The sequence below is a fragment of the Sabethes cyaneus genome, chromosome 2 (assembly GCF_943734655.1).
Source record: "Sabethes cyaneus chromosome 2, idSabCyanKW18_F2, whole genome shotgun sequence".
Classification (NCBI taxonomy): Eukaryota; Metazoa; Arthropoda; class Insecta; order Diptera; family Culicidae; genus Sabethes; species Sabethes cyaneus.
The window spans coordinates 18,494,627-18,512,918 of record NC_071354.1 but is presented as its reverse complement, the minus strand read 5'-3'; the positions used below and the strand labels follow the sequence as shown (position 1 = coordinate 18,512,918).

The window sequence follows — 18,292 nt, the reverse complement described above, 5'->3', positions numbered from 1 at the left end:
CCAAGTAGAACTATATATGAGCAAGCATCGATGTGATAAGAAATTACCAAAAAAGAAATTCCGCAAATTTCATCATAGATCGATCCCTTCTAGTAATATCATCTAAAACAGAGCATTGCTTTGGAACGGTGAATATTGTTATCTGCCATCGATATTCCTGGCTGACCAGGCTTCCTAAACAATTTATCGCTGAAGCTTTCAAACCAAACCATATTTTCAATCGAAAACTATGTAATAGTGACCAACCTAGATTACTATGGTGCATTTAAACCAACGAACGCATTTTTCGACTTGCGATTAACAAAACAAGGATGCAAATAAATACGCACGTATGTGGGTTTTCCAGTTGATAACATTATTTTGCTGAGCCCTAACAGTTAGTTGACAGCATACCAACAGCTAGTTAATCACATGCTGACGCATTGTAGGAGTAATACGGTACTCCTCAGCCACCCAGAAACCAGAAGCGGTACGTGATTACTAAGTGTATTTATAGCCCGTTTGTTTCGTTCGTGATTAACTCTTAGCATACGAGACGCCAATGCCGACTGGAATGGTGTACTGAAAGTGAAAAATATCGCGATAAGCGACTGCATCCATAATAAATACAGTGATGTCATGTAATGTATTTTTTTAACTGCTTCGATAGTTTCTAGTTGCACACTTCAATCTATATTGTACTCGAGGAACAGTGCCAACAGCTCATAAATAAAACATTTGCAATGCACGCGGTTGGCAGTGCTTTTGCACATACATTCGCCGCAGTCCCTTTATCATCTGAATCCGATGGGAAAGTGTTACTCATCACGTAAAAGTGGAAACTGTTTCGCCTGTGCGCCTCCATTCGAACGAGACCTGCATGCTAACGTATAGTTTTTTTTATAATTTTCCTTTGCAGGAAATGGTACATGCGAAAGATCCTCCTGCCCACTATCTCACCAAGCTGCGAACATATCTGGATCCCAAGGCCTCACGGAGTCATCGGGTAAGTTTTTTGGTACTACAGTTTTTTTCACAATAAGGCTAAGCTGAATGTTGAAGAATGTATGATGGAGAATCCGAATATGTCGACTGACCTACTGATTTACAAAAATGATATTTTTAAAAAGGCGAAATTATGTCCACGCTAAAATTGCGACACACAAAATTAATTCGCAAAATTCGAGTTTTTATCCAATTGTCATCAAGCTTTCAAGACATCAAATGAAACAATTATACTTAGTTTTTATTTTATTAAATTTCGCATCCGCATCCGATTTTGGTACTTTGGTCTTAACCCCATCCATGAGATCTTGCACAACCTCAAAATCGACATGGTTTGCATATTTACCCGTACTTTCTTCATTTCTTCAACTCTATTGACTACTTTAGGATGTTTTAGAAGATCCTGCTTCATAATAGTCTACTATTTCTCGATTGGCCGCAGTACTGGTGTATTTGAGGGGCTATGATCTTTCGGTACGAAATTGGCATTATTTGCCTTATGCCACTCCAGCACAGCCTTTGCACAATGGCATGAAGTGAAATCCTACCAGAAGATCGTGGGACAGTTGTGAGACTTCAGAAGAGGAAGAAAACGCTTTTGGAGACACTCTTTCAAACACACCTGTCTATGTTTATGGTGCGTGGGGTCGCGAAAGTTGTACTTCGCTTTCCATATGAACAAATTGCTTGCCAAATCAAGAATTTCTTGGCAAAGTTCGACATTTTCTGTTTCCGGAGGTTCTCTGGAACAAAAAATTTATCCTTTGCAGTAGGTAGAATTTGGGATTCCCAACTTTCTACCGATGCACAGTGGTCCAATCAGCGAAATACGTGATCGTTTGATATAGCGCCGAAACGTGAAGTTTTTCGCATATAGTACCTTTAGGAACATTTCTTGGTATAACAAGCCCCTTCTTGTGAGAGAAATCTTTAGGTGATTAATTCCCTTAAAAGTGAGATACGAAATTTATTTTCTCGTATATTCGAGATACAGGTTTGGTACTTTCGGCAAAGTTGTAGTAAATATCAATGCAAAAAACTTTGTCAAAGTCACCATACTTGTATCTCTTCATGGAAATTGTCTATGAAGCGTTATTCGTGGACAAACCCTTCAAAACAGTTTTTAAGCCCTGACTTATTCTGATCATCCTTTACGTGTTCATAGTGTTCTAGAAAGTTGTTTATCTTGCTAAAATCAACGTTTTTGTAGACCATTATTATATGCGATTTTCTGCAGTTTCGGAGATTTTGAGCATTTTTGATGAAAAATAGTACTACTTTGAGCTTAAATATTTCCCAAGGTGGCAAACGGTGACAGATCAAACAACTCCTACTTAAAAGTACAACAAAAAACCTTTAAAAGCAAGTATCACTTGGCTGTATCTGTTTGTATCCCCAATAGTTATAGTTGTTTTAAAAATCCATCTCAGTCATGTTTATAGAACAATTAAAATGTACTTCGAATGCAATAAATGCCATTTTGTTTACGTTGACAATCTCTTTTTAACAAGTTGAGTTATCAGCAAATTTTGCGCCTAGTTTCGAGTTGAAAATGAATGTAGACTCAAAATTGTTTGACGAAATTAATAAGAGAGAAGCTTTCAAATGAGTAACTTAAGTCTATTTTGTTCTATACTTTGGATTGGTGTCTTTTCAAAAGATTACACTCTTAATGGGCTGGTACTGAATGGCCGAAACACAAATGTTCGAATCACGAATGGCCGAAATCCAAAGCGCCGAATTTCAGCAACAGTCTCGGAAGGCCGAATTTTCTCGGAATGACTAAATAACTATTTAATTAGAAAACACGAATTGACAAGCAATTAACAATTAACTTTACTCAAACCAAAAATAAAATAAGCAACACATCGTTATGTTGTACTTTTAAGTACGGGTTGTTTGATTTGCCACCTTGGGAAATATTTAACATTAAAAAAATACTATTTTTCATCAAAAAAGCTCGAAATCTCCGAAACTGCAGAAAATCGCGTATAATAATGTTCTACAAAAACGTTGATTTTAGCAAGATAAACAACTTTATAGAACACTATGAACACGTAAAAGTTGACCAGAATAAGTCAGGGTTTAAAAACTGTTTTGAAGGGTTTGTTTTCGAATAACGCTTCATAGACAATTTCTATGAAGAGATACAAGTATGGTGTCTTTAACAAAGTTGTTTGTATTGATATTTACTACAAATTTGCCAAAAGTACCAAACCTGTATCTCGAATATACGACAAAATAAATTTCGTATCTCACCTTTAATGGAATTAATCACCCAAAGATGTTTCTCACAAGAAGGGGCTTGTTATACCAAGAAATGTTCCTAAAGGTACTATATGCGAAAAACTTCACGTTTCGGCGCTATATCAAACGATCACGTATTTCGCTTTTTAGACCACTGTGCGAAGGCACGATGTGACAGATTCTGATTTTCGATGTACTTGTGCAGAACTTTTTCGCAAACGAGCTGTTCTTTCAACGGCATTTTTCATATCTTTGCGCACCTGATAAAAAGACTCACACTCACACAGTATAAACAATGCACTTTGAACTTTCTCCATGCAAATTTTCAGTTGATTTTACCCAACGCACAATGGGCAAAAACGAGCTCGTAATCCCAAAAATTAGAAGCCGCTGGTTTATAATCTTACAAGATACCTATTCCCATGTAAAAAAATGCAGGAAATCGATTGGTGATGGTTTCATCTTGCGCAGACTTCGGGATGTGGTCCATTTTGCCCTATTATTCCAAAAAATCGCGATAAAAGCTAACTAAACAGTATAAAAACTTATTTGCCACCAGTGAAATGAACTCAAATAGGTTCCAAATGTTGTCAAAACATCAGAAAAAACAAATTCCATTCATTCCATACTGTGCGAAATTCAAGAATAGTCCATTTTGCCCAATTTACCCCTAAATACATAGTAAAACCTAATTAAAGCAATTAAAACTAATTCATAGACATGGGCATAAACTCCAATAGCAGCACCAATACATCCGAAAGACATCAGGAGAGTTGAATGTCATCGATTTAGTACCGTGAAGATTTCATAATGGTCCCGTCTAGCCTGATTATCTCCTAGATCTACAAAAACACGTTCATTTGCTAGTTCGTAAAAAAATCGTAAATTTTCAACGATGGTGTCTTTAGAGAAGTTTATTGATAAAATACAGCGCATCTTTTTAAACTATTAGGGTGATGTTATATTCATCTAGCAGAGTGATACAAACTTTTGCTTTTCTGAATCCGTTCAAAAAAATTTTTTGATTCAAAAAAATTGTAGAACACACTAAAATGAGCAACTTTGTTTAATATAGTAACTATAAATCTTTTACTAGTTGCGAGATATACTTAATTTACTTACTTACTTACTTAATTGGCCTAACGTCTTATGACAAGGCCTGCGCAGTATAATTTCTCCATCTGTTTCGGTCCATGGCAACTGATCTCCAGTTCCGCGGGCACCCAGTGCTCGCCAGATCTCGCTCCACCTGGTCCTGCCACCTCGCTCGCTGTGTCCCTCTTCGTCTTGTTCCTACCGGATTTGATGCGAAAACCATTTCTGCAGGATAGTTGTCCGGCATTCTAGCAACATGTCCTGTCCAACGTATCCGTCCAGCTTTAACCACTTTCTGAATACTTGGTTCGCCGTAGAGACGCGCGGTTCTTAGCACCCGCCGTTCGAAAACTCCGAGTGCTCGTAGGTCCTCTTCTAGCAGTGTCCACGTTTCGTGCCCGTTGAGGACAACCGGTCCAATTAGCGTTTTGTACAGTTGCGAGATATAATGATTTGCTTAAAAAGTACACTCAAAAATCAATTCTGCACAATAACTTTGCATTCAATTTATTCAATTTATTTACATTGCTTTCAACTGTTATCTAAAGTTATTCAGTATGATAAAATACACATTTTTTCTGAAGACTGTTTTTGCCTTTGAGTTAGTTTTAATCGCTTTAATTAGGTTATCTATGTATATGGGGGTGAATTGGGCAAAACGAACTATTTTTGCATTCTATCCTACAGAATAGAATGGATGGGATTTGATTCTTCTGATGTTTTGACAACATTTGGAACCTATTTGAGTTCATTTTACGGGCGGCAAAGATGTTTCTATATTTTATATAATTAGTTTTTATCGGATAATAGGGCAAAATATACCACATCCCGAAGTCTGCGCAGGATGAAACCATCGCCAATCGATTTCCTGCATTTTTTAGATAGGAATAGGTATCTTGTAAGATTCCAAACTAGTGGCTTCTAATTCTTGGGATTACGAGCTCGTTTTTACCCATTGTGCAACGGCTCAAAAGTTAGAGCAATTGGTGAGGACACCCTTTATTATCTGTATTTGTATTTTTACAATTACTGACCAGCAGGACCACCGTTTTGTGATGGGCTATTTGCAGCCCACCTGCATCCAGTTTTCTATCGTTCTTACGCCTCGATCGCTAGCATTTTCACCTCCTCCGGTGTTTCGCCTGTCACCGATAACATGGTGGCTGACCAGTATCAGTCAGTATCAGCGTTCGTCTTCCACACCTCGGCGGACTCGTAAATAAGCACCCGATTTTAGAAGTAACTCCTTAGAATTCTGAACGCTGCAGGTATCTGGATTCTGTGCAGCGACTCGGCGATGGCCTCCTAGCTGGCACTGTTAAGGCGGTTTTACGTCGATAGTTATAACGCCACAAAAACGATTTCCTCTTCACTTCTGTTTAGACGATTTATTAGTTCGCTCGACTGCTAGTCGAATAGCATCTTCAGTGGACTTCCGTTACTCTTAAAAGTTGTACTTAAAATGTGTTTTTACTAGATGTCAATTACTCGAACGTTTCTCAAAGATGGCAGAACCGATTTATGCGCTATTAGTAGTATCCGCCTTATCGAAACTCTTCGAGTCATTGTGGTCGTACCAATTTCTTCGTTCGTTCTGCAGTACATGGTCGATGAACAACACGGATTCATGCTACAGTGCTCAACGTCTACAAAATCTACTAACGCTCACTTCCTATGTAAAGAACTGCTTCGACGACCGTTCTCAAACAGACATCATCTACACAGACCTCTCTGCTGCCTTTGCCAAGCTGGGTCATCAAATCGCCGTCGCTAAACTGGACCATCTGGCGATCGCTGCTCCAGTGGACAGTGGTCAGAATCGACCGAAAAAACGGAACTTTTTGTTGTCGCTGTTTTTAAAGGGTAAAAAGTGACTTATGCAAAAAATCACGAGAAATCGATTGGTGATGGTCTCAACGCGTGGAAATGACGAGACGTAGCACTTTTTTAGCCCATTCACCCCTATTTTATAATAGTTTTGAAAGAATTATGTACAAAATCTCTAATTTGAAATTCTATAAACAATTTTATTTTAATACAACATAATGTAGAAGTCTGATTTGCTCCATTATACTCAAGGATTTAGTACTACAGTAAAAATGCTAATTCGATACATTTACCAGAGATTTTCAAAAAGGCACGCCTGTTGTGAAAGTAGATAAAGTCATGAGATCGAATGACGATCTAGTTTTTTACTATAATGTCGTGTAAGGGAATGTTTTACCTTGTTTTAACCTACAACTTGTGCTTAAATATGAGTATGTATTGATAGGAAAAGGAGCAACAGTACAAGTGCTTTGCTTTTGTTCAAATTTGGTGTACACTGAAGTCGCTTTTTACGCGGTTTTTTATGCGAATTTCGGAAGTTACGCGTTTTTTTGCGCGAATTTCGGAATTTACGCGTTTTTTTACGCAAATTTCGGAATTTACGCGGTTTTTTACGCGATTTTCGGAATTTACGCGGTTTTCTTTTACGCGAATTTCGGAATTTACGCGGTTTTGATTTACGCGGGACGCATCCTTCGCGTAAAAAGCGACTTGAGTGTATTTGATCCTAGTCGAAAGTTGTTAGACCCATATTTTTTTATTGGACGCTTGAGGTGCCCCTAGAGAGTTTGTACATAATTCTTCCAAAACTATTAGAAAAACGGGTGAATTGGGCAAAACGGGCCACTTCTCTTTATTTCTGCGCGTTGAGACTCACCAATCTATTTATCGTGATTTTTTATATAATACCCTTTATACCCATTAAAAATAGCGGCAACAAAAAGTTCCGCTTTTTCGGTCGATACTGCCCACTGTGCGGTGGTTTAAATCGTACCCGTCGAATCGTCTTGCTAATGCATCTATCAACGGGTTACGTTCTCGAGAAAGTTAAATCCGATAATCTTCGAATACCGACTATCAAGCGTACCTTTAAGACGTGTAGATTGCGTCAGATGTGTAGTGTAGATTTCGGGGTACTACTCGACTCCAATTTGACCTCCAAACAACACGTTTCTTTCATTGTCGACAAGGCTTGCAGGAATTTACATCATCAGATTAAAATCTTTTGGTTTGATTTTGCTATCACAAACTCAATATCGTTAGGGCTTTCAAGTACCAAGGATGCTATTAAAATTATGCAATTATATGATAATTATATTGATAAACTTGTGGCAGAAGCTCTTTGAACTTACACAGTATGCTTATCATCACTACCGGTAGTTTTTATTAATAGTCACTACTCCGATTACCCCTTTACGCACACTTGTAACATGGTGCTTCGTTAATGAATAACTGAGACGCTGCAGCTGTCGTAATTGTAGACGGCATCTAGTCGAAGTCACGACAGGCACGAAAGTGTTGCAAAAATCAAAACAAGTGTCAGTTCCCGATGATGATGGTCACTTGCATTATGCAACCTCAAATAGGGCGCAGGATGTGTGGAGACTGGTAGACGGAAGATTGAAACGGATGCCGTGTGCGTATCGGTCAAGCTGATCAATCACTTCGGTTGATTGCACATGTTGAGCTGCTGTGAGCTGCGACTGCGGGATCGAAATCGGTGTCGGTTTTCTATCGCCATGAATGATTACCGGGAAGGAGAAATGCAAAGCTAATCCATAACTGGATGACAATGACTTATTTGTTTTGAGCGATATTTATCGCTGATATATCACTTTCAAGTATTTTGTTTGTGTCGTTCGTTAGTTCAAATTACTGGTGATAAATCCCGAATGTTTGTTTTTTTCTCTCACAGAAACGAAAAATGGTCGGTGAATCCACATCGACGCAGGTCCTGCGGGATTTGGAAATCTCCCTGCGCACCAATCACATCGAGTGGGTAAAAGAGTTCCTGGACACGGAGAATCAGGGCCTGGATGCTCTGATTGACTATCTCAGCTTTCGGCTCGCGATGATGCGTCACGAGCAGAGGATACAGGAAGCCAAGTCTGAATCGGACGAAGGTTTGAATCCGAAAGATACGACCCTCACGTCGTACGGAAGTAACGAAACGAACCACAAGCTTGGTGTGAATGGGTTCATGAGACCTGGGCTAGGAGATATGATGGATAGTCCCAGCATCCGGCGGCGATCGAGGCACATTGCTAAGCTGAACATGGGACTGACGACTGATGATATTCATGTGTGCAACATGTGTATGAGGGCAATCATGAACAACAAGTACGGATTCAATATGGTGCTGCAGCATCGAGAAGCGATCAATTGTATAGCGCTTAGTTTGACTCACAAGTCTTTGCGAACGAAAGCTCTGGTTCTAGAATTACTAGCGGCGATCTGCCTAGTTAAGGGCGGTCACGAAATTATTCTATCGGCATTCGATAATTTTAAGGTAGTTTGCTCCGAGCAGCGTCGATTTCAGACGCTCATGGAGTACTTTATGAACTATGAATTGTTCAACATCGATTTTATGGTGGCTTGCATGCAATTTGTAAATATTGTAGTACATTCCGTAGAAGATATGAACTACAGGGTGCACCTGCAGTACGAATTTACTGCCCTCGGTCTGGATGATTATCTGGAGAAACTTAGATTAACCGAATCCGAAGAGCTGCAGGTTCAGATATCGGCCTATCTGGATAATGTGTTCGATGTAGCCGCACTTATGGAAGACAGTGAAACAAAGACTGCCGCCCTGGAAAGGGTCAACGAACTGGAAGACGAACTAGGTCGTGCCTTAGATCAGGCTAGTGAAATTGAGAGGGAAGCGCTCTTCAAAATCGGAGAGCTCGAATCGGAACTAAGTCAAACCCGAGCCGAACGAGATGATTTGTTCAACAAACAACGAACGGTAGAAGAAGAAATAACGAAACTAAAACGCGCGCTCAAAGAGCACGAGCAGGAATCAAAAAGTCGCCAATCTATGCTGTTGGAGCTTGAGAATCTCACCAAAACTCTCCCGAAGGGTACGTCGATTGCGGATGTATCCAACCTCCTGGCGAAGGGCGGAAAGCTCTCCGAGCTCAGTCCTACGAGTAACGGAGCAGACAAAGCCGCTCCACCGGTTCCACCGCCACCAGCGCCTCCCGCAGCGCCTATGCCTCCACCTCCACCTTGCCCGCCAGCGCCACCGGCTCTGCCTAACTTGAACGGCGATGCTCCACGTGCTCCTCCGAAACCACCCTCGTTTATTCCACCTCCACCGGCTGGTCCGGGCGGTTTCATGAATTTTGGTGGCGCTATCCACTGCACGGACGGTGCGATGACTATCAAACGCAAAGTACAAACCAAATACAAACTGCCAACGCTCAACTGGGTTGCACTGAAACCGAACCAGGTACGCGGAACCATCTTCAACGAGCTGGATGACGAGAAGCTTCATCGGCACATCGATTTCATAGATTTTGAGGAACGGTTCAAGATCGGCATGGGCGGTCCGCTGACCAACGGTAGCTGTGACATGGACGGATTGTCTACGTTCCCCAGTAAGCGATTCAAGAAACCGGAGCATATATCACTGCTAGAGCACACGAGATTAAGAAATATTGGTAAGTTTTGGCTAACCCAACAGAAGCTGTAGTCTAATAAATTGTAATGCTTGCTTCTTTTTTTAGCAATCTCTCGCCGCAAGCTGGAAATGCCCGTAGAATCAGTCATCAAAGCGATCAACAACCTCGATCTCAAACAGCTATCGTTGGAGAACGTTGAGCTGCTGCAAAAGATGGTTCCCACTGATCAGGAACAGAAGCTCTACAAGGAGTATGTGATAGAGAAGAAGGATCTGAATCTGCTAACCGAGGAGGATAAGTTCATGCTGCAGTTAACCAAGGTCGAACGGATTTCCTCCAAATTGTCCATTATGAACTACATCGGAAATTTCTTCGACAGTTTGCATCTGATTAATCCGGTGAGTTGTCTTTTACTATTATGTTAAGTCAAACGCATAACTTTACGTTTCTCCGGCAGCAAATCTACGCTATTATATCGGCTTCGTCTTCGATAAAATCGTCGAAAAAGTTCCGCTCGTTGCTCGAGGTAATTCTTGCGTTTGGAAATTATTTGAATAGTAGCAAGCGAGGGCCGGCTTACGGGTTCAAGCTGCAAAGCTTGGACACTCTGCTAGACACAAAATCAAACGACAAACGGATGAGCTTGATGCATTATATCGTTGCAACGGTACGGCAAAAGTTCCCGGAGCTCTTGAACTTTGATTCCGAGCTGTTCTGCATCGATAAGGCCGCGCAGGTTTCGCTGGAAATTCTAATCACTGACGTAAGCGAACTGGAGAAGGGTATGGAGGCGGTTCGAAAAGAGGCTGACTTGCGAGGAAAAGGCACACATAACCACGTACTGCGAGACTTCCTGAATAATTCCGAAGAAAAATTGAAAAAGATTCGAACGGATTGTAAAACTGCGCAGGTATTTTCGTGTTTTTTATTTTGTGAAAATCGTGCAAACACTAAATCATGCATTCATCCATTTCAGGATTCCTTTAAAGAGTGTATCGAATATTTCGGTGAATCGTCTCGCAGTTCGGATGCCAACGCATTCTTTTCGCTGCTGGTGCGCTTTGTCAGAGCATTTAAGGTAAATGGTGATATTCAGCCTTTATGGCCATAAATCAACGTTAATCAACCTTCTCTTATTCAGACTTGCGATCAGGAAAACGAACAAAGGCGTCGCCTCGAGCTGGCCGCTCTCCAAGCGGCAAACAAGAAGGATGAGCTGGAAGAGCAAGTCGTACTGCGGAACAACAAGCTCAACAACCAGAAGAAGCAACAGGTACGCTTACCTCCTCCCTTTGCAATAGCGCAGAACGCAAATAATGCTACTTCCACGGGCGGTAGCGCTGCTACCGTCGTCGGTGGCAGCAGCAGCAACGTTAGCGGTGTTGGCGATGCTAGCATTCGGTTGTCCAGTGCATTCCTACAGAATCTAACACAAATGAATCGGGAATTGCAACATGTGTTTAGCACGAGTTCGCTGATTAGTTAACAATAAGTTCAAAGTAAACCAAAAACCGAGTGTGTAGCTTTTAGTAGACAGTGTGATTAGGTGTTCTTTTTTGTTTGTTTGTTATTTAGAGTTTGAACTGTGTTTTTTCTCATGCTTTCGCTATTTTTCTAAAAGTTTATTTTTTGGAAACTGCCAGCAATTACCCGGTGCGTAGTGGATGCACGTCACTTTGAAATTTCTTTCCGAGGCATATTTAAGTTTTGGTTAAGGTTTAGGCCGGGATGCGCTCTTTGGTAAAAGGTTTGCTTTTTGGTTGAGGTTGTTTTCGATTTGACATTAGTATATGTCACAATCTATGACTAAGATTTAATACATGTTATTAATATCCTTTCGCTTCAAAGTGTAGTAACTATTTGTATGATAATCTTGTGCATAATCAGGTTTTTGTGTTTAGTTTATTTACTATTAGTTTATCCATTGCTATGTTAAATATAAATCATTTTCATAAAATGTGCTTTTTGCTCATCGTACATGATCTAGCCTATTTGACCATTTCAACAGCATTTGAAAATTTCTATCACTTAAAGAGGTACGTAATTAACCATTAATGAACTCGACTATCACTTTTCATTTTCAACGACAAGACTGGAAATGAGCTTCGGATGTCCTGGAGTTTACTGCCTGTCGCTGACGTAAATCAAGCGAAGAACTATCCGAACACTGTCGTTGCAAGAAAAGCGTGCAAATCAGACTCGAACCTAATTCAAAAGATGCTGACTCAAAGAAAAAGACTACGGGACTTGACGGAGAGGCCGTAATTCAAGCAGACGAAACCAGATTAAAACATGAAATTATTTTGATACTGTATATTTATGAAACTTATTGTTGTAACTTATGAAACTTATGAACTCTAATTGTACACTTACAAATTCCCGATTTGCCTTGACCTTTAATTAAACTCTAGTGAAAACCTGTGCTGTCAAAATCTAAAATAATGTACAGCTTCGGATTCTGATTACCGCATGTGGCCAATTTAGCAAAAATTCTGTGCATAAATATTCTACCTTTAACCAAAAATGTCAAATATTTGATAGTATTCCAAAGCAAGCATGGGTTGTTCGAAGCCAAGAAACCTTATCCGGTATGCCTTGCAACTAGCGTGCCCATGCATAGACAAAAGGTGGGGCACCCGACCTTTTAGAAGAACTTTTTTTGAAAGTTTTACTTGAAATCACACATGAAATCGGGCTTAAAACAGAATTTCAAGTTTTTGTTTCAAATAGCCTTGGAATTGGATTTAAAATTAAAGTTAAAATTTGACTTGAAATTGAATTTTAATTAGGCTCGAAGTTAAACTTCAAATTCAAATTGAAATTCTAATCTAATATAATTTGCTACAAATGAGCCAATTCTTGAAAGCATCTTGAAAATGACGATTACTCGAACCAATCATTCCTCTTGTCAACGGCCAGGCCAACTGCGCAACATGTACCACAAAGAAAATTCCAAGAAATCAAGTGGAACCAGAAATAATACCAAATTCCATTCAACTCCTTGAAATCAAAGGAATAGAAGAAAGCGTGGACCTCCCGTACCGAATACTTCCCGTATAACTAATGATTTATTTACAGTTGCTGGGGTATCGTCACTAATAAAGATTAACTGATACTCTGGATCCTCAGGGATGAGCTAATGCCATTTAGATCAAAAGCCAGGCTGCAATTGACGAAGGATATAGCGCCTTGTTTCGCTCTCTAAAAATAAAATTTAACATAAATGGGATTTGAATTGAACTATGGATTAGATTTGGAATTGTGTATTAGACTTGGAATTGCGTTTGAAATTAGACTTGAAATTAGACTAAAATTGAATCTCAAATTATCAAATTACCTGGAAGAGATTAAATTAGAAATTAAATTATACCTGAAATTGGGCTCAAAATCGCACATACAATTGAACTAGTTTTGAACATGACATTGGACATTAAATTAGACAACAGTGATGTTAAAAACTCAAAATCTCAAAACTCATCAAAAATCAAAATCAACTGTGAATCATGTCAACTTGATCCTATGCAGAAAAAACTCACGCGTGAGTTTTTCTGTTTTCATAGCAAAAAGCAAGTTTATTCCCGCTTGATCACATCCTGCTTTCCTTCAACTGCTACCCGGAGCTATACACATATACATACAAATTCGTTGTTGAACAGCATAGGCATTCTCTTGTGCGATACGTAACTGTGAGTGAGCGTGAGAGAATGAATCTCTAAATAAATCGTAAAGTTAAATGAAATGCCAGCTGTGGAAGAATTAAGCAAAATGCTCACAGCTGAATTTTGTTCACATCGCATAGCAACAGAGACATCACGTATAATAGCGACAGAATTTCATATGTGAGTTCGGCGCTTCTGATCTAGGTTGAAATTTCATGGTGCTTGAAATCTCATTGAGTTTTTTGCTGGTATGAATTTTTCAACACTGTTAGACAATTGACATTCTTCGTCTTATTATTTCACACGTATTACTTTTATTCTTTTCCATTTTTTCTCTTTTCCAGTCACGTTTTTTTTTGTTATTTTATTTCCCGTTTTCCGTTTTTTTCTCTTCTCTTGTTCCTCTCTTTTTGTTTCCAGTTTTCTTTTTCCAACTCTTTTTAGCTCCTTCCCTTTCCATTTTTCATCTTTGTCTGTTTTCACATTCCTCTTTTTAATATGCCATTTTCCCCGTCATTTTTATAAGGTTATTCTGTTTTTGCAGTTTTTGTTACGCCCTCTCAGTTAGCTTAGTTAGTTAGTTAGGGCCTAACAAACCAGTCGTTGCATGTTCGAATCTCGGCTGGGAGGTGCTATTTTTTTTTATTTCTCCTTTTCTCGTCTTTTTTTCTATCGTTTTACCTTTTTTTTCATTGTTTTTTCCTGGTTTTCTTTTCTTTTTCTGTCAAAATTTCCCATTTTTTGTCCCAGCTTTCTCCTTTTATATCCTTTTTGACCTCTTTTCCGTTTCCTTTGTTTTAGGTTTTCTTTTATCTCTAGCTATTCTCCTTTTCCCCTTTCTGGTCTGTACTTCCTTTCTTGTCGTTTTTCATCCCGTTTTTCTGTTCACTGTTTTCTCTATTCTTCTCTGTTCTTGTGATCTTCTTTTCCTGTCCCATTTCATGCCTTTTCCTGTGTTCTGACTTTTCTCTGTTTTTGGCATTTTTCTGTTGTCGGTCCCGGTTTTAGTCTTTTTCGTTTTTCAACTCGTTTTCTACTCCGTTTTTCGTTTTCAGCTGTTCCGTTATTCCACTTACTATGCCCTGCTTTTCCTCCTTTTCTGTCACGTTCTGATCTCCTTTTTTTCGTTTTATCTTCCGTTTTCATCTTTTCCTCTCTTTTACTCATTTTTTTCTTTTTTCTGTCCCGTTTTTCCTCTAGTTTTGTGTAGTGTTAGTTGTTTTGCTTATTTTGTCTCGTTTTTTCCTTTCCTGCTCAATTTATCTTCATTTTCTTTGTTTTATTTATGGGTTTTAATTTTTTCACCCATTTTTTGCTTTCTCGCTTTTTTTCCTCTTCTCTTTTTCTTCTTTTCCACTTTTTTCTTTTGTTATGTTTTATTTTTCCTTCCATTGTCACGTTTTTCTTTCGTTTTGCTTTTTGTCATTCCAGTTTATGCTCTCTCTGTCACTCCCTCTCCCATTTTTATATTCCGTTTATGCAGTTTTTGTCACATTTTCTCTCGTGCTCTTTTCTGTTTTCTCTCCTGGCTCATTTTTTTCTTTTTTACTTCTTTTTCTGAAGAGTAGCAGAAGATGGACTCTCCTCTAGATCCATTGGTAATGCATCTGTGAATACGTCAAGAAAATTTACACATTTACATCTACTCGTCTTAGCTTCTTTGCTGATTCATTTTTCCTCTTTCCAGTCTCGACTTTCCACTTTTTGTTTCGTGTACTATTTTATTGAAATACTGTCACTTTCCTTCGGTATTTCCTCTTTTACGCTCGTTTTCCTTCTTTCTAGCTCTTGTTTCCTTTTCCATTGTTCCGTTTTACTTCGTTTCCTTTACCATTTTTCTTATTTTTAGTATTGCTTTTCTTCTTGTTTTTCATTAGTTTTTGGTTATTTTATCTCGTTTCTGGTTTACAGTTTTCGTGTTATTCTAGCAGTTTTATCGCCTTTCTTTCTCATTTCTTCTTCGTTTGTTCCGTTTTTTCTCTTGATGTCCCGTTTTTTAGTCTTTTCTGTCACGTTCATTCGGTCACGGCCCCCTTTTTTCCCTTTCCTCTTCGGTTTCCCCATTGTATCTGCCGGTTTTCGTCTTTTTCTCTTGCGTTTTACTTTTAGTTTGGTTCGTGTTTCCTAGTTTTCACTTCTTTCTCTATTCCATTATTTCGCTTTTTGTCCCATTCTCTATTTTCTCTCTCGTTTAACCTTTTTCTGCTCCCTGTCTCCTTTTTCTCTGTTCCTTTTCCGTTTTTTTCTGTCCTATTTTCTGTTCTTTTCCTCTGTTTTTTCCATTATCTGTTTTCGTTTTCGTCTGTTCTGTTCTTACTCCTATTATGCCCTGCTTTTTCTTCTTTTCTGTCATGTTTTGTTCTTCTTTTTCATTTTCTATCTTTTGTCTCTCTGCATGTCTTTTTTGTTCTGTCTCGTTTTTCCTCTATTTCTGTTCTCGTTGCTCCATTTTCCTGCTTCCATTTTCTTCACAATTTCAAAGATTTTTTTCTTTATGATTTTTCCTTCTTTTCTCTCATGTTTCTCTTTTTTTCTTTCGTTTTTAGTTTTCGTCTGTAAAGTCACCTCGTTTTTCATCTTTTTCTTCCCGTTTTCATCCTTCTCACTTTTTTCTCTTGTTATGTCCATCCAGCTTTTGTCACCTTTTCTTTCCTACTCTTTTCCGTGTTTTCCCCTTTTGTCAAATTTTTAATTTTTTTTTGCTTATTTTTCTGGGAGAGCCTTTTTCTGAAGGAGACGGACCACTTCTAGATCGCTCGGTAATCCATCTGTGAATATTCTAAGAAAATTTACTTACATTTTCATAAGAAACTGTTTGTCTGCGTTAGGTTCATGAGATATAAATTTTTGAATTAGGATAAATATTCAGAGAAACCGACTGAAGTTTTTGGAGTGTCTTAGTAGAATACGAAACCAGGTTGAAATTGAATTTAAATTGCACTTGGAATAGTATTTGGAATTCGACTTGAAACTAGACTTAACATTGGACATGAACTCGGTGTTGGAATTGGACATGAAATTAGTCTTGCATTTAAACTTGAAATTGTGCTTAAACTAGGCTCGAAACTAAACTTGAAATTTAATTTATAACTGCAATTAATTTACTCGTCGCAAAAATAGTAACCGATTTATTAAAAACCGCGGACTTCTGGGTTACAGAAACTATTCTGTCTTACCTTGAATTTTCCCAGTGAGACCTAGCCTGGGCACGTCAGTGTACCCTTGCTCATGTTCAACATTTCTACTCATGCACTGGTGCTTGATTCCGAATGACATTCTCGCATCAATGACAATCCTGGAAAACAATACTAACTGATAATTAATTTTTTTGGAATCTACGATACATTTCAAATAGGTACATTTATTCACAAAATTTGATAGAAATAAAGTTTGCGTGTCATTGTATATATTCAATTCTCGGGTAAATTTTCAAATAGACCTAAGTGACAATGAGAGATTCTCTTCGCGTCTCCTCTCTTCCGCATTTTACGGCGATTCTTATGCATTTTAACACATCAGCTTTGCATAAAACGGTTGCCGGAGTCACTAGTTAGCTAAATGTTTTGAAAATTTCCTTTTCTATGCGTTTATGTAGCCGTGAATGACGGAAGAGAGGAGACGCGAAGAGAATCTCTCATTGTCACTTAGGTCTATTTGAAAATTTACCCGAGAATTTATGGAATGTGTTTTTTAACAAAATTAAACTGCCGCTACTCGCTTAATAGTCCCATTTACATAGGAAACTTCATAGAAAATGGGACTGTTATGCGAGTAGCTACAGGTATCGGAACCAATGCACAACTTAACAACGAATGACATCAACAGTATAATTTCTCAAATTTTTCATTCTACAAAATTAGTTAAGTTTGACTATTCGGTTGCTTGCACATGTATAAGTTCAAAAGCTTTGTTATCTCACACGCGTGAACACAAAATCACATTCTGTTTTTTTCAATCACATAAAGCTAAGAGGAGAGTTGGTTTGTAAATTAACAAAACTGTAACTGTTGTATATAAAATGGCTTTTGCACGCTAACTAGCAGTTCGATTGGTAACGGTAATACCTAACGGCACTATGTATTTTCCCCGTGCCAGCACCCTGAATAAAAATAAAAGACTTGCTAAATGCCTGTGGCCTGATCTTCCTCTCCCCCCCATCTAGGAGGCAGTAATCAACGAACTGAAGACGAAAACCAACTCGGTGCGCGAGAAGAAATTGCTTCAGCAGGACGAAGTCTACAACGGTGCCTTGGAGGATATCCTGCTGGGACTGAAGAACGAACCGTACCGCCGGGCGGATGCCGTCCGGAGAAGCCAACGACGGAGAATCGACAGCAATCGGCTCTCGCGAACGATGGAGGAACTGGAGTTTTAACCAGAACAGTGGACGAGGCATCGAAAGGATTGAAAAAATGACAGGAAATGTGATTGATTAATTTTACGACTCCGCACAACCATGCACAACAATTGTACTGCCACACGACACCGTGTGCGTTCCGCCACTCTCTGTGACTCTCACTTTCTGTATTGTACTGCTTTATCTAACTATTGAGCCTAGCATACTCTTTTAAATGATCTTTCTTCATTTATGTACATACACAGTTTTAGTCATAGGTTAACAGTGAAGACAGTGATTGAAGACAGTCTTTAGAAATGAAATGTTGTTATTTTGTCTCTACTCGTAAGTAGGCTTTTGTTAATTATATTAATTCAGCATACATTTTAGTGAAACTTTCGTCTCTTCATATGTACATATCTTATGGAATAATATTTTATCATGCTATGATAACGAACGAACATTTCAAATATGGGGAAAGCTCGTATGCACATATTTTATTATACAATGAAATTGAA

General features: G+C 38.8%; 1 protein-coding gene across 7 annotated transcripts in view; it reads left to right on the top strand.

Moving 5' to 3' along the window:
• The window catches only part of LOC128733852 (formin-like protein), a 110,018-nt gene extending 91,726 nt beyond the window's left edge, over nt 1–18,292 (top strand). For all 7 annotated transcript variants that reach the window (XM_053827684.1, XM_053827682.1, XM_053827678.1 and 4 more), the window contains 7 exons: nt 899–985; nt 8,069–9,818; nt 9,885–10,177; nt 10,237–10,689; nt 10,756–10,857; nt 10,921–11,052; nt 17,601–18,292. In XM_053827684.1, the coding sequence (XP_053683659.1) occupies nt 899–985; nt 8,069–9,818; nt 9,885–10,177; nt 10,237–10,689; nt 10,756–10,857; nt 10,921–11,052; nt 17,601–17,813 (3,030 nt within the window). In that variant the 3' untranslated portion in view covers nt 17,814–18,292. The remainder of the gene's footprint in view (nt 1–898; nt 986–8,068; nt 9,819–9,884; nt 10,178–10,236; nt 10,690–10,755; nt 10,858–10,920; nt 11,053–17,600) is intronic.